This window comes from Penaeus japonicus, unplaced genomic scaffold, assembly GCF_977035675.1.
Source record: "Penaeus japonicus unplaced genomic scaffold, GWHDUDI00000001_assembly GWHDUDI00000041, whole genome shotgun sequence".
Classification (NCBI taxonomy): domain Eukaryota; kingdom Metazoa; phylum Arthropoda; class Malacostraca; order Decapoda; family Penaeidae; genus Penaeus; species Penaeus japonicus.
In genome coordinates, this window is record NW_028234443.1 from 20,493,532 (window position 1) to 20,511,278 (window position 17,747).

Here is a 17,747-nt window from a genome sequence, read left to right on the forward strand (position 1 = left end):
AAGTCACCAGAAGCACTAATAAGTGACCTGGCTCCTTTGGAACGTGAAATAACGCTTAGAGACTTCAATGCTGAGACCTTCAACAAGGATGCAGAAGATCCAGTGTCGATGAATGCAGGCAATTCCTGACCATTAAATATAAACTTTTATCAAAGGTCGACCCACTAAATTCTTATCAGACACTAAGCATAAATCCATCTCCCTTTTGCATTTAGCCAACAGATTACAGGGAGTTTTAACACTACTGGCCTTTCTGAAAGGGCACAGCATTCTGAACACATATATTGTTCCTTTTTATGCGGCTGCTGTAATCCAGGACATCGAGATCTTAGATGACCTGGCTGTAAACATCGCCAACAAACATTAGACAGAGGCTTACATCTGCAATCTTTTGTGAAGTGTCCTTTGGAGCGGTGAAAAGCGCAGTACGCCTCATTGTCAGCAGTTACTGGACTCGAATTGACAGACGACACACCCGAGAATAGTCTCCTTTCCCGCAAATAAAATGCATTATTCTGACAGTGCCAGATACGTTCTGTATTCGTGACGAGTTGTGTCAAAGGACCATCTTCACCTGAAACAACCAAGGCTCGTAATCGTTCTGGTAAACCTTGAAGAAAAAGTCTTTTCACAGTTAGTGTTACATCCTCAATTTCATTAGGAAAATCCCTTGCACCCGAAAGAACTGCTGCTTCAAGTTCAATATGAAAATCTTTAGGCGACTGTCCTTGTTTAAGTCTAATAGCTTCTATCCTTCTAAAGAAATTCCCTGAACTTCTTACACTAAAAAAATTGTCCCTTAAAGCCTTTCTAAATTCATTCCAAGTAGTAAATTGTGCAAACTGACCACTATTAATAATAGTTTCTGCATGACCTTGACAATGTATTTTTGCAACTTTAATCCTGGTTTCATCATGTCCTTCTGGAATGACAATTTCAATCTTACGAATCCATTGTTCAAATTCATCCTTTTCATAGGATCATCGAGTGAACATTTTGCTTCAAATATTGGTATTTGTTGCTTGGCAATTTTAAAACTTACTGGCATCCCGTTCCTATCAGTATTATACTCACTAATACCGGAAGTTAGACTAGATCTTGGTGCTGCAAGAGGGGTTGGTTTCACAAAGGGAGGATTAGGACACGAGGACTGAGGAAACTGGGTACGAGGTGTTGGTATAGGTTTATGGTTAATTGGGGTTTCTGGTTCGAAGACAGGTTTAGGTAATGGTGTAAGTATAGGTCTATCGTCATAAACCTTAGCATTTGCACGTACTGCATTATCATTGCAAGAAACTGGCACGGACAATTGTTCATTACTAGAGGTCTGAATATTCATACCCTGTAGCAAAACCACTAGTTGGCTACTAAGTGTTGCATACATGCTTTCAATCTTATCTAGTTTAGATGAGAGAACAAGATTATCCTTGATAATTTTATTTTGTTGACTTAGTACACTCGCGAGTACTGTAGAAGGAATATTTCCTTGAGGCTGATTTGCATTTCCTTCGTTATCATCGGGAGGAGTTAATGGACCAACAGCATGAGCTGGTGCTTTAGATTTTGGTCTAACTGAAGGATCTCTTAATCCACGAGGAAGAGCATAAGCTTGCTCATGGTCTACTATTAAATTTGGACTTGGGGAAGTCAGATCAGAAAAATTACGTACATTTAACATTTTGAGTTACACAATTCTAAGGAGTCTTCAATAATGAACAAAATAAAGCCTAATACTTTGCCTAACACGTCTGTGCTTTTCTAAAAGAAAATCAAGCCAAAAATGAATACTGGTAATTAGTGGTAATTGATATATATAAATGTTACAGAAAATAAATTTTTACTCACCAGTGTTCAGTGTTGGTATGGTTTATCTTACTCAGAGCGACAAATTGTTACAATCTTCGCTGTGTGTCACGAGCACAAAGAACAGGCAAAAACTGCAAGCATCAGCATCAACAAATATAGGACAGGCTGAAAAGTGATCTGTCATTAGAATAATAGATAAAATGTATAAACTCGTGAGGACAGCGGTTTAGCGTACACTGAAAATTTGAAAAGATCAGTCCTATGTACATTTACCGGGCTGAGTAAAGCTCACTTCCTGGCCAGACATCCATTCCGAAATATCATCAAGTATACAATCAATTATTCCCTGGGCTTAAACGCCAATACAACTAAAGACGTCTGTAGCGACTGATGAATATAAATACAATTAAATTACCCGCAATATGATGTACAGTACAAAAGAGCGAAGGTCAAGAAATCAAGTTTACGTACTTATAATACACAAAAATGGTTTATGCACTTTATATGACGTTACTAACATACTTATGTTAAAAAAAATGAATCATCAACAGACTAAGATAACAGTAAGCAAATCTTAATTTCTTAAAATTCGTTTCCTAACATGTGAAAAGCACAGAAAAAAATATCTACGATAAATATTAATAAACGCTAAGGCTGGTTTCGGTTATACACAATATTTGCAAAATAAAATTGTACATAAATATCCCGAGCTGCCTACCAAATGTAAGGGTTGGCTTTTACACAGCCATCAAGCCGAGCAATTCTTATAGTTTAGGTAGCGTGTAAGAATTGAATGAAATACTAAATGGAGTTGTGAAACAATATATATATATAAATACACATTTATTAGATTAAACACAAAATAGAAACAATAACAATATAAAAAAACGAGCATCAGAAATAAAAAAGAAACAACAAAAGTCAGATACTTATGGTATGGTGTGTGTGAACAGGTCACGAGCTCTCAGCCAACTGCCTGAGAAGCTCAGCAGTTGCTCTGACGTAAATTACTTAATGTTCTTTATGTTCAGTTTTGTCAGACTTAGTCATCATATTCTCGTTAAAATAAAAATTGTAAGTTATTATTAAACAAATAAACAAGATCTATTTTAGAAAATATATAAATATGTAAATTAGCGCGGGAAGTTAGAAGTCCTGGCCGATGACCTGTCTTCCAAGACGATGCGATGAAGGTTAAGGCGAAAATAGGGTTGAAAGTCCCGTGGAAAAAGACGTATTGCTTTTTCCTGCTTTCCTGTTTAAGTCTTTTATAATGCCCATTTTTGTATATGTTTTATTTCTAATTTTGTTTTATGTAAGTTTAGTTTTACACACTTTTATTATAATTTTTTGGATTATGGGTAAAACCTTACCGTAAGTGCGGAAAACTGCCACATAATAGGTCAGGCCAAGGCAGTTAACAGGGAAAGGGTTCTTAGACTTGTGAAGTGGCAGACGAGCTTTTGGATTTTACCTGCTTGACAGTTTCTTGTGCTGTATGGTTTTACCCTCTCTTTTAACAAGTAAGTGTATGGTGTGTTATTCTTGTATATTGGTTTTGTTTTCGAATAAATGTATAGTTTGGATGCTCCTTTTTTTATGTTGCCTTTTTGTCAGCCAGTTTGTTTTAAACGGTGGCTCCGGGATGAACTTCCTTTCCTTAACACCTGATAGTCATCTTATCTAAAATGCGCCAGACCCACACATTGAATAATTACGCGTAGTTGGGTAACACGCTACCAAATTAACCATCAATAAAAACTCTACGGAGTTTATTAAGTACCCACTACAACGTAAAGGTATTTTTGGTGGCAAGCGACGGGACATGGCGCATTGTTTGTGCTTTCAAAGCAGTTGTTATCCGATGACTCCTTGACGGTGTAACTGCTTGTTACGCGTAAGACGCTCATGTCACCCTGTTCGTCTGCCCAGATTCTTATTTGGTTCTTTTAGTTTGTTTTATTTTGAATGCTCTTTTTTGTCTTATTTTGGCTTGTTTTCACGGTTTTATTTTTAATTTTAGTTTATCTTAATGGATTTATTTTCTTATGGTTTTCATTTTTCTGTGTATCGATGTTTTATGGATGCGTGATTCGGTGTTTTATAGTTTTGTTTTACACGTGTTTTTTCTGGTGTTTTATTTTTTCGGTATTTCTCGGGATTTAACTTTAGGGTGTGACTGAGTGTTTTATATTTTGCTGTAAGTTTTAGGGGTTCAATGTTTTTTTTGTGTGAAAATGCCTGAATGATTGTTTAGCAGTTTCTAAATGCGTGAATGTATGTCAATGCATGAATGTAGTTATCTTAATTGGTTTTCATTAAGGCTCATGTGCGACAGCTTTATGAAGTTTATGTGAATTTGTGATTTATTTTGTGATTGTTTTCATGTTTTGTGTATGTTTTATGAATGTGTACGAATGTTTAGTGAAATGCTTTAAGTTTAAATGTGTTTTAGGTTCCGTAGATTTTTGGTTTTATAACTGTTTTATGAGTCTTTGTCTGTTTTAGTAAGTTTTTGGGCGAATGTTTTATATTTTCATGGGTGTTTATTCGTGTTTTTATGACTGTTTTATGTGATTTTGGTTCAGGTAATTTTACGAATGTTTTAAACTAAATGTACGTTTCTGATGTGTTTTCTGTGAGTTTTATTATGAGTTTTTGCATATGTCCGTGTGAGTTAGGATAGTGCAGTGATTTTGGTGGATTTATTTAGGGTATCCTGTGTCCTCTTTAGTCCTAAGGTTGTGTTTGGGTGTTGTAGCTCTGGCTATAGTAAGTGACTTTTATTTTAAGGCAAAATCAGCACAATTCAGACGCGAGCCATGGGTCGAAAGAACGGCGGAAGCCGTAATAATAGTCCCGCCCGTCCTTCGACGAGTCAGGCTACTGCTTCTGCTCCTCCGCTAGAGAGGGACTACCCTTCAGGACAGCCACTCGTGCCCGACTCGGGAAACCAAGGCATTGAGAGTCTTCCTGAACTTTCAGTGATGGAAGAGCTTTTTCAAAAGATCTCTCAGCTCACACTAGAGGTCCAGAGTCTGCGGCGGCAGAATAGTGAGATGGAGGTTCGTATGTCTCGCCCGTCCACACCTGTCTCCTTCAGAGAACCTCCTCCAGTTGAGTTTGTGGTGCAGAGGGATCCGATACCCCAGTTTAAGGCAGAGGTTAGTTCTGCGCACCCCCTTAAACGTAATCAGGAGGTCGAAAGTTGGCTTCGAAGTGTTGAGAGCCACACTCGCCCTCAGACCGATGCAGCCTTCATTAAAGCTGTAAAGGCATCATGTAAGGGTGCGGCAGAACTAAGTGTGAATTCGCCTCTCTTTGACAACATTGTGTCATAGGTAGATTTTAAAGAGAAGCTAAGGCAGAAATTCAGGGAAACTAGCACTTCGTCTGATATTTATCGTGTACTACATGGTCAGAAGCTACAACCAGGGCAAGCGCCTATGGATTTTTATTTGATTTTAGAGGGCATGGTGTATCAGGGATTACGTGATTACCCTCAGGCTATTGGTGACCCAGATGACCTGATTAGACGGGTCTTTTTGCAAGGGCTCCCTCGGTGGATCAGGGAAGCAGTTGTGGTAAAAGAAGAGGCTGAGCTTTCAAATCTTGTCGAGACTAAGCAGAGAGTGTGGAGTCTCAGGGAGAGTGAAGGTACTGGGGTTGATCATCCACCACAGAGGTACTGTCGTTACCATAAGAATCACGAGCATGACAGTTCAGAGTGTCATGTGTTGAACGAGAGGAGAAAGTGTTTTGCATGTGGTGAGCCAGGTCACTTTGCTCGACAGTGTCCCTTTGTATCACGCCAGGTCGGGAAAGGCAGCGTCACCGTTTCTTGCTGTCAACCACTGACTGTTATGGTAAGAACTCTCAGAAACCTATAGGTCACCCAATGGTATATCTAATGGTTAATGGGTGCAGGATGCAATGTTTTGTCGACACAGGTTCTGAGGTGACCATTGCCAAAACAGTAGCAGCTGAAAAGTTGAGAATAAGGTGCGAGAAAGAAACCTGTAAAAGGGTGAAAGGGGTGTCTGGCAAAACTATTCCAGTTTTGGGTGAAAGTGTGGTAGTGTTTAATGTGAGTGAACAGATCCGTGTGAAACATAAAGTATGCATCTTGGATGATATTTCCTTTCCTGGAGAAGTCTTGCTGGGTACGGATCTTCTCAGACGCTTCAACTTCAGGCTGGAGTGTTTTTCCGATCCTGATAAGGTGGAGGTTCTGGTTGTGCAAGGTATTAAGTTCCCTGTCGAGTATACAGACTCTCGGTCATTACAGGTAGTTCTTATTGAGGTACATCCTCAACGGTCAAAGTTGCTACCCTCTTCACAGGTGGCACATGTTGCTGTACCTGTTTGTGTACCACCTTGCAACGGGCGGTTCATTAAATGTAGTGTTCCTCGAAGATTGCAGGCTGCCAAGGAACTTCTAGTTTCTGGTATTGAGTGTCCCTTGGTGGTGCCTAGGTCTCTACAAGAGGTGAAGAAAGGGCGCATTAATGTATGGGCAGTAAATGAGACTGCACGCCCAGTTAAGTTGAGTAATGAGCATAGGTTAGCTATAGTTGATAATGTAATAAAGGTTTTCTCACTTGAGGCTGGAAGCACAGATGTAAATTGTCATACTCCATCAACTGCAGAAAGTGTTTGCAAGGCTGTGAACAGTGATAGTGTTTGTGATGGAAAATGTGGAAGTGCTAATATAGTCACTAAGGGTGATATTAATAGTACAGTGTCAAGTGAAAGTGCAATTTTTATCAATAATAGTGCTGAAAAGAAAATTGCCAGTATTAGTCAGACTCCTTTTCAGTATGCCATAGAGGAGCAAACGTTAGGAGCCGAGTTGTTTATTGGTGAGGACGGTGATACATCCAAACCTGAACTTGCCGATGGCTTCATTGACGATGACTTTGATAGTTTTGATGCTGTTGGAGATTTCGGTAATGCAAATGATATCCTTTTACCAGATACTGATTTGCCTCCATGCAGTGTGGTGGCACAAGTGTCAATTGAACAGACAGCCACTACCACTTGTTGTACTGAGTATTGATTCTCACCTCAGTCTTGAGCAACAGCAGCAAGTTAGACAAGTGCTGGCAAAGTATGTGTCTTTGTTTGATGCTCAGGCAAAACTGGGCATAGTACCTGGCATTTCTCACAATATTAAGACTAAGGAGGGTGAAGGTCCATTATGTGTACGACAGTGGCGCCTTCCAGAAGCATCTAAAAAGTTCATTCGTGAAGAGTGTGACAATATGCTTGCACAAGGGGTAATTGAACATTCCACTTCCCCCTGGCATTCCCCAATCGTTCTGGTTAGGAAGAAGGATGGGTCAACCAGATTTTGTATTGACTATCGGAGTCACAACAGTATTACAGAGCAGGATGCAGATCCAATGCCATGCATTGATGAACTCATAGATCAGCTCCATGGAACTATGTGGTTTACTGCTCTGGATGCTCACAGTGCCTATTGGACTGTAGATGTGAACCCAGATGATAGGCCAAAGACAGCATTCTCGGATGGGCACCGTCTCTTCCAGTCCAGGAAGCTGCCATTTGGGATAGCAACTGCCCCCTCAACCTTTCAATGGGCTGTCAACTGTGTGCTGTCATCTGTTTTGGGCAAACATACCATTGCCTACTTGGATGATATGGTAGTGCACAGTAGTAGTTTTACTGAGCATCTAAAACATTTAGACGAGACTTTGGCACTCCTTTTAAAAGTAGGATTCAGGCTCAACAGGAAGAAGTGTGTATTTGCAACAGACACATTTAAATTCCTGGGTTTTAAGATCTCGCCCAAGGGTGTAGAATCTGACCCAGATAAGGTGTCTGCTATTCAGAAGATGCCTCAGCCTAGGAACCAAAAGGAGGTGCGTCACTTCCTTGGGTGTACAGGCTTCTTCAGACGGCATATTGAAGGGTATGCTAAACTTGCAGCACCACTTACCAGCCTGACTCACAAGGATGTTAAATTTGTCTGGGGCCAGCGGGAAGAAGTTACTTTCCAGGCCTTAAAGAAGGCACTTGTCACAACACCAGTCCTGAGCAAACCTGATTTCGACAGACCTTTCGAGATCCATACCGATGCATCAGGGGTTGCAATCGGTGCGTGTTTAATGCAGTGTGATGATGAGGGTCGCCTGCAACCTGTTGCATATTTCAGCCGCAAACTCAGGGATGTAGAGCCAAGGTACCCTGCAATTGATTGTGAGGCACTTGCAGTAGTTGAGGGAGTTAGAGCCTTTGACTGCTATGTGTATGGGCATCGTTTCTACATCTACACTGACCATAGGCCTTTGACCTATGTGTTCAGTAGAAAGACTAAGAGTTTGCGCATGACTAGGTGGTCACATGAACTTGGATTTTTTAAATATATTCTGAAGTATAAACAAGGGACCCAACATCATGTCCCAGACCAGTTGAGTCGTGCAGTGGCTGCAACAGAGGAGTTGCACACTCGTGATCCAGCTAATTTACGTCGTCACCAGCTTGAGGATCCCCTGTGGAAAGAGGTGATCAGGTACTTAGAGGAACGAAACTTCCCACGTCGTCGTATCCCCTTGACCCTTGAGGAGTTTGAGCTTCGAAATGGAGTTCTTTATCATGTCCGTCACCTCCCAGACCGAGTGCTCCATCAGCTTGTGCCAAAGTCACTTAGGGGTTCAGCTATGCACTTAGCTCATTCAAATGCAACAGCAGGTCACCCTTGAGTTTACAGGACATATTGTAAGCTTAGGGATTACTTTTACTTCCCTAACATGCTGGCTGCAGTTAAAGAGTACGTAAGTACTTGTCAATCCTGCCAGACGCGCAAAGGTTTAGCTTATCGTGCTCCCCTTGCTGCTGCTCCACAAGCCAGTTACTCACTGGAAAGAGTATCTGCTAACCTTATGCAACTGGAAGTAACCTCTCGAGGTAATAAATATGTACTAGCATTTATTGACCAAATGACACGCCACGTTCAATTGATTCCTCTGCCATCCAAGGATGGATGTGACCATTTTTGGGCCACCCCGTCTATTGCAAACAGACAATGACCGGGAATATAAGAACAATTTAATTAAAAGAGTCTATGAGTTGGCCAGTATTCAGACTACCTTCACAACTGCATTCCATCCCCAAGCTAATGGGATGATCGAACGGACGAACAGAGTGGTGTTTTTGAGGCCTCACCTTTGGAATGGGACGAGCTCTTACCATATGTTCGTTTAGCCATGAACAGCGCTGTGCATCGCTTGGTAGGTGATCAACCTCTCTACCTGTTGACTGGACACATTGGCACTTATCCTGTGGGCAATACTATTTATGAGGAGACTGATCATGAGGCAGTGCAATCCTTTTCTGCCAGATTAAGGGGAGCTAGAGAGATTGCTGTGGAGACATCAATACAGGCCAGAGAAGGATGGGCTCGGGACTATAATAGGGGTACCCGAAAGTCCACCTTTGCTGCTGAGGTTGGTGATTTGGTCCTGTTTAAGGATTTCTCCTGTATGGCAGGTGCAGGACGACGTGCAGCACTTGGACCCTGTTGGTTTGGCCCGGCCCGGATTTGTAAGAAGACCGGTCCTGTAACACAGTTGGTCAGAGTGCTTTCTCCCTCTTACAAGGAGAAGATTTATCACCTTAACCAGCTAAGGCCTTACAGGACAAATGACGAACTCCATCTACCAGATGAGGCAGAGCTAGATGAGGATGTGGACGATCCGCAATCGCTCTGCTGGCCTCCTGGTGCCGACCTCCTGATGGTTAGCTTGCATTGGTCTCCCTCTTGTATAATGCCCTTATTTTATGCCAGTGAGAACTTCTGTGTTGAGTGAAGTGTAGTGGAAAAGCCTATCTTTGAAAATGAGATAGCATTGTGTGTCAATGTGTTGGTATGTATATGTTCTGTTTTCTTCCAGCTCAAGTCGAGATGACCTTAGGTTCTCACGGTCCAGGATGGTGTGTGCCTATGCTTTCCCAATGTGTGTTTGTTTTTGTTTTATTTAATTTGTTTTAATCTTAAGTTTGTAATTTTAAGTTATTTAAGTTGATTTCTTTTGTGTTTTTGTTTTAATTTTGATTTTGTATAATTCTTAAGTTTGTAGATTTTAAGTTTAATATTTAAGCTTTATCTTTAAGACCCCTGATTTTAAGTTTATTTTATTATAAGGTTAATTTTAAGTTTATTTGAGTTTCTGTATTTTCTATTGTATGTCATTTTTAAGTTAATGTTTTAGTAATTTTATTTTATGTACTGGGCCTATTGTTTTTTTGTTGTTTTTTTTACTTTCTTTTCGGTTTATTCTAAGTCTTTTCTATTCTTTCAGCCTTGGTGTGATTGCTTACTGGTTTCATCGCCCTTTCCCTTCTTCACTTTCGTCCTTCACTGCCCTTCTTCCCTTCCGGTCATGCATCCGTATCTATAGATTTATCGGTGGCACTTTCATAAGGACTTTACTCTTATACAGGATGAACACAGTAAATGCCATACACTAATTCCAGTCTCTTGCAGGTGCGATGTTTTCCAATGCTTTACGATCCTTGAGTCCATCCGCAGTGTGCAGAGCCGCCCCTCCGGAGGGTCATGGACGGTCGTGGTGACCTACTTGGTTCTTCCGACCCGAGGATCCGGTGGTGTGGCCTTTGACCGACTCCTCTCGTTGCCTCTCTGCTTGCCCCTCCGATGCTGCATGACCCCGGTCTGCTCAGCCGAGAGTGGCTGGACCGGGCAGCATGCTAGGGTCCTCAGAAGCAGGCAGTGTCCGTTCTGTGTGCGTCGAGGTAGAGAGCGAGTTGTTCGAAGTCAGGCGGAGAGGGAGTTGTAGTGAATTATCCCCTGGTATCAGGCGGGTCATCCCGTAGATTTCGGGGCGCCTGTCCCCTGATGTCACGAGAGAATCTACGGACCTTTCCGCCCTGCAAAATGATTTGGCTTTCCTGTTATGCGTGTGTGTTTATTTTTTATAAGAATAAAGTGCTTTTTTTATGTTCCTTTGACTTACCTTTCTGATTTTTCCGTGTTCTTCGTCTACATCTACATTTCTACTACTCTACACAACAAGTACTTATACACTGCTCACCTTTTATTCTTTACTTACCTTCCCTTGATCTTGTCTCTTTTCCTTCGACTATAACACCTTACCTTCATTTTTCATCTGTGTACCTCTTCCTGTTTTCTCTCGTTTCTCCACTCGGATCCATTTCACTTTTTCCTGCTTTCCTGTTCAAGTCTTTTATAATGCCCATTTTTGTATATGTTTTATTTCTAATTCTGTTTTATGTAATTTAAGTTTAGTTTTATACACACTTTTTACACATTTATTATAAATTATTGGATTATAGGTAAAACCTTACCGTAAGCGCGGGAAACTGCCACATAATAGGTCAGGCCAGGGCAGTTAACAGGGAGAGGGTTCTTAGACTTGTGAAGTGGCAGACGATCTTTTGAATTTTACCTGGTTGACAGTTTCTTGTGCTGTATGGTTTTACCCTCTCTTTTAACAAGTATATGGTGTGTTATTCTTGTATATTGGTTTTGTTTTCGAATGACTGTGCTAATAAATGTATAGTTTGGATGCTCCTTTTTTTATGTTGCCTTTTTGTCAGCCAGTTTGTTTTAAACGGTGGCTACGGGATGAACTTCCTTTCCTTAACATCTGATAGTCATCTTATCTAAAATGCGCCAGACGCTTAGTTGGGTAACACCCTACCAAATAACCCATCAATAAAAAATCTACTCAGGGGGGGCTGGAGGGGGTGGGAGGGGGGGGGGGTGGGGGGATAGGAGGGGGGGAACAATAATATATATATATATATATCCCTTATGAATTAAATATAATTAATATATATATATAATATATCATATATATAGTATTATAATATATATAACATATATAAAGTAGTGTATATCTGTATATATATATACATAAAAAATATACTATATATATAAATATATAGATATCGGTATAATATATATTTATATATAGTATATTATCTAATTAGTAATTATATATATATGATATATATATAGATATATATATATATATATATATTAGATACTACGGTGTTTCAATCTCGATACACTACACAACCCGCTATAGGAATTGTCTAACCAGATGCCATATGAGTCGTCATCGAATTGTCTGTAAAACCTCGCTATCACTACTCTGCTAAGAGAAAATAGGTAAAATTCCATGACGTCTCATCAGCATGCTGGATTAGACAATTCTTTTTAAGGCGGATCCTGTAGGCATCATGCAGTATTCAACACCGATATATCTAATATATATAATGCGTATATATATAATATATATATAATATATATAATATATAAATATACTATATATAATATGTATTATATACATTCCAATATATACATATCATAGCACACACATAGATAGCTTATATATATACACACCCATACACACACCATATATATTAACACACAAATATATAACATTCACATATATATAAATTTATACTATATAAATATAATTATTATATATAAGATATATATATTATATATATTATATAGTATATATACTCATATTTACATATATATATGTTTATATAGATATTGAGATATTTAAATATACATATATCATTAGTATAGTTATATACATATACATATATATATATATATATACATAATTATATCATAAATATACTTATATTAATATATTCTATATATATATATAAATATAGTATATATATATTAGAAAATGTATTGAATGTATATATAATCTATATTGATATAATATATATATATAAATGTATATATATATATATATATATATATACATATAATCTATATAGATATATACATATATAAATGTATTCGTTATTTACTACTCCTTATTATACAATGTTTATATTAAGAGGTATATATAATATAAATATATACATATATATATAGATATATATATATATTTATATATTACCTTATATATATATTATATATGAAAATTTATAATAAATATATATATGATATATATAGATATAATATATATATATACTATATATAGATAAATATATACATTATATAGTTTATATTATAACATAGAGATATTATATATATATATTATAATATATATATCTTATATGATAATCATTCATATAATATTATCTTAGATAATATAATATATTATTTTTAATATTTTATTATATATATTCATACATATATATATAGATATAGAGATATAGATATTTTGATATACTGATATATTATATATTGAGATATATATATATATATAGTTATATATATATTATTTATATGTAATTATATCATTTATATAAGATAAATGTTGACATAATTAAATTATAACTTAGATTTTATTTAGAAAATTATATTATTTTTATATATATATATATGGTGGGTTGTGTTGTGTTTGTTGTGTGTGTGTGAGTGTGTGTTTGTTGTTCAATATGATTTAGTATATTTAAAGCATGAAAGTGTATAAGAATAATAATATATAGTATATAAGTATTATTATCTATTATTCTGAGAATAGACTTAGAATATAGATTATGTAACATATATATTGAGTTTTTAGTTAGTTATATAGTTATGATACTTATACACATTTAAATGTATAATATATATATAATAATATAGATATATAATATATATTTATTATTATATATATATATATTATATATATATAAGATTACATATAATTTATAGATAATAAATATAGAGCATATATATATAAAGTGATGATTATATATATTTTATGATTTATATTCAATAGATATATATATATATATATATATTTATATTTAAGATTTAATAACATATATATATACCATAAGTAGATATACTCTACAAAATCACATACTCTACGCCACAAACACACACAACACACAAACAGCACTCTTACACACACAACAAAAACATACACATCCACACACACAACACACACACCACTATATATCTATATTTATATTATATATATATATATATATATAGATTGATAGATATATATTTATATAAATATATATATACTCACATCAATTATTGTGTAGATATATAGATATATATATATATATATATTATATAATATATATATATGTTATTAGATTTATATATAAATATATATAGATATATATTATAATATTTAGTTATATTATATATATAGATATATATATCGATAATATTCATTATATATTTATAGAATATATATATAGAGTAGTAATAGATTATTATCATATATATAATGTTATTATATATTATATATATAGAACATATTATATTTATTTAAGTTTCTTATTTGTATATAGATAGAGGGATATATATATAATAATATATATATATATAATTATATATTTCTTATTTTCGCTCGCTATATTATCCTATCTATCTAGCTTTCTATCTATCTATTTATAGATAATTATAATATATTAATATATATTTAGTTTATAGATAATAGATATAGTTCATATCTATGAAAATGTATAGATATATATAGTACAGATATATATAGTTAAAAAATATATAAGTCATATATATTAGAATATATATTTAGATATATATGTGAATATTGTCAGATATATATTTGTAGTATAGAAAATTATATTTATTATATTTATATATATATAATATAGATATATATATATTTATATATTATAGTTAGATAGATAGATATAGGTATTTCGTGATATTGATAGTAATCAGGTATATATATATTATAGATATTTATATTATTTAGTTGTAGATTTATATTATAATATTTATAGATAAATTGAATATATTATATATACCTCCATATTATTTATATATTATATAGATTTATATGTATATGTATATTTATATATTTATTGCTATTAACCAATCGAAAAAGAGGATTAGATACATCTGTGAATTAATAGTCTTACTTCTAAAAGTCCTGAATTAGTATACTCCAATTCAGGCCTAAATATGCAGAGGATTACTGCATAGCTTGTTGTGTTTATAATAGAAAAGTGTTCAGGACTGCAGTTTTATTTTTCTAAACACAAGATGAGGGTGAGAAGAACGAGGAAAAATATATCTCAAATACATTATATCAGTAATATGATACTGCATGCGGTTACACGCAAAGGTCGTCAGCGTTTGCATTACTCTCTCCCCCCATTCTTCTCCACTGGCCTCAATGGTGCTCTGCCTTTCTAATCCATTCTTCCACTTCCTGCACTTCCAGCGGCTTCCTTCACTTCCGCTTCCACCGCGTCCTTCACTTCCGCTACCAACTATTCTCACTTCGCTTCAGTTTATTCCGTTCCACCGCTTCTTCACTTCCGCTTTTCCCCTATTTCGCCACTTCCGCTTCCTTCACTTCCGCTTCCACCACTTCCTTCACTTCCGCTTCCACTATTACCTCCACTTCAGGCTTCTTCACTTCCGGCTTCCACCTCCTTCCTTCTCTTCCGCTTCAACTATTTCCTTCCAATTCCGCTTCCTTCACTTCCGCTCTGTCCACGCTTCATTCCTTCTCTTCCACGCTTTCTTTCACTTCCACTTCCACTATTCCTTCCACTTCCGCTTCCTTCACTTCGCTTCCACCGTTCCTTCACTTCCGCTTCCCTTTTTCCTCCACTTCCGCTTTCGCTTCAACTTTCGTTCCACTATGGCCTCCACTTCCGCTTCCCCCTATTTCCTCCACTCCCGCTTCCCTCACTTCCGCTTTTCCACGCTTCCCTTCACTTACGCTTCACTTTTTCCTCCACTGCGCTTCCATACGATTTCCTCCTACGTCCGCTTCCACTCTACATCCACTTCGCTTCTTCCGCTTCCGCTTCACTTCCGCTTCCACTATTTCCTCCACTTCCGCTTCCACTATTTCCTCCACTTCCGCTTCCTTCATTTCCACTTCCACCGCTTCCTTCACTTCCGCTTCCACTATTTCCTCCACTTCCGCTTCCTTCATTTCCACTTCCACCGCTTCCTTTACTTCTGCTTCCACCGCTTCCTTCATTTACACTTCCACGCTACAACTAGGACCACCACTCTTTACTTCGCTGACATTCTCCTTCGCCTCCATCTCGCTCCTTCTCTTGTTCGACGACCTTTCTCCATGATCGCCTACCATCTCCTTGATCGCCTCCCCTCTCCTCATCCCCTTGATCGCCTACATCTCCATATCGCCTCCATCTCTGATCGCCTCCATCTCTCCATTCTTCATCGCCCTCCATTCCTCCATCTCCTCCATTCTCCTGATCGCCTCCATCTCTCAATCGCCTCCTCTCCATGATCGCCTCCATTCTCTTGATCGCCTCCATCGTCCTTGATCGCCTCCATTCTTGATCGCCTCCATCTCCTTGATCGCCTCCTTCTCCTCCATCTCTCATCTCCTCCCCTCGCCTCATCTCTTGTTCGCAGCATCTCCTTGATCGGCCTCCATTGGCTCCTCTCTTGTCGCCTCTCCATCTCCTTGATCGTCTCCATCTCCTCCATCGGCCTCCATTGCCTCATATCTTTTTCGTCTCAATCTCCTTCCATCGCCGCATTCTCCTTGATCGCCTCCATTGCCTCCATCTCCTTGATCCACCTCTTTCATCACCTCATTCACCTTCTCCTTGTCCTCATCGCACGGGCCAACTGCCGTTCAAATCATGTAGCCGGGTTACAATACGGGCTGGCGGTGGGTAAATGGGGACGCATGAGACCTTGGGGTCAACCCTGGGTGTCCGCTTGGGGTCCGCCTGGGGTCCCATTGTGCCTCCAGGACCTCCCGCCGCATCTGTATGGAGGAACCATGAATTAACTTGAAGTCGCTCCCAAGACATCTGAGAATTATGGCCTCTTGTCTAACCGGGCATGATGCATTGGTGCGGAGCTTTATTTCTAAAGGTGTCGTAGAGGCGATGCCGCTAAGTTGATTCGTGATGTTATGATGGCGATTGGTTTTGGATGTAGGTTTACCAATAAAAGGTAAATATCTTCAAGGCTCAGTGTAATATCTATATGTGTTTTTGGTGTTAGAAGATCATGATTTCTCTTTTTTCATTTGGGTTCGCTCTTTAGTGGCAGTTGTTGAGTTGAGAGTTGTAGTAGAAGTATTTCTGTCAGTTGTTTTCCCTTGTTACACTATTTTGTGTTTTCATGGTATCAATAGTATTTTCATTGCTGAAATATTTCACGTGGTGTATGGTCAATCTTTATAGCGCTCTTTGGGCGATAAATTATACGATAGAATAGGAAAAACTATTAATAAATTGATATGGTTTGGTTGTGGTGATTTGTTGGTTGGTGTTTTGGTTGGTTGGTTTGTGTGGTGGGTGTTTGTGGTTGTGGGTGTGTTTTAAAATTGGCGGTGGGTTTTAAATCTGTTTTTGTAATTGTTGGGTTGTTTGTTTTCTGGTTTGTTGTTGTAGGGTTTTTGGGGTTTGGGGAAGGGGTAGTATGTGGTGGTGTTGGGGTTTTGGGGTGGGTTGAGTGGGTAGGTGGGTGTTGGGAGTTGTGTGGTGGGGTGGGGGATGGGGTGTTTGTTTGGGGGGTATTGGGAGTGGGGGGGGGGGTCGGGGGCCGGGCGGAGGGGGGGGGGGGGGTGGTGTGTGTTTGTGTGTGGTGTGTGGGGAGGGGTTTGGTGTGTGGTGTGTTGTTTGTTCCCTTTGTTTTGGGGTTTTGTTGTTTTGTGGTTGTGTGTGAGAGTGTAGTTTGTGGTGTGTGGTGTGTGGGTGTGTGTTTGTGTGGGTGGGTGTGTTGTGTGTGTGGAGTATGGGTGTGTTTGGGTGTGTTGTTGTGTGTGTGTGTGTGTGTTTTGGGTGTGTGGGTGTTTGGGTGGTGTGTGTGTGTGTGTGTTAGGTGGTGTTTGAGTGTGGTGTGTGTTTTGTGTGTGGGTGGTGTGTGTGTTGTGTGAGTGGTGTGTTGTGTGTGGTTGTTTGTTGGTTGGGTTGTTGTGGTGTGTGTTTGTTAGGGTGGGTGTGTGTGTTGTGTGAGTTTGTGTTGTGGTGTATGGTGTGATTGT

The 17,747-nt window shown here is 38.0% G+C and overlaps 1 protein-coding gene across 1 annotated transcript in view; it reads right to left on the bottom strand.

The window, feature by feature from the left end:
- Nucleotides 1-15,546: 15,546 nt before the first annotated feature.
- The window catches only part of LOC147466809 (uncharacterized), a 9,430-nt gene continuing 7,229 nt past the window's right edge, over nucleotides 15,547-17,747 (bottom strand). The window contains exon 2 of the mRNA XM_086534441.1: nucleotides 15,547-15,697. Within this exon, the coding sequence (XP_086390567.1) occupies nucleotides 15,547-15,697 (151 nt within the window). The remainder of the gene's footprint in view (nucleotides 15,698-17,747) is intronic.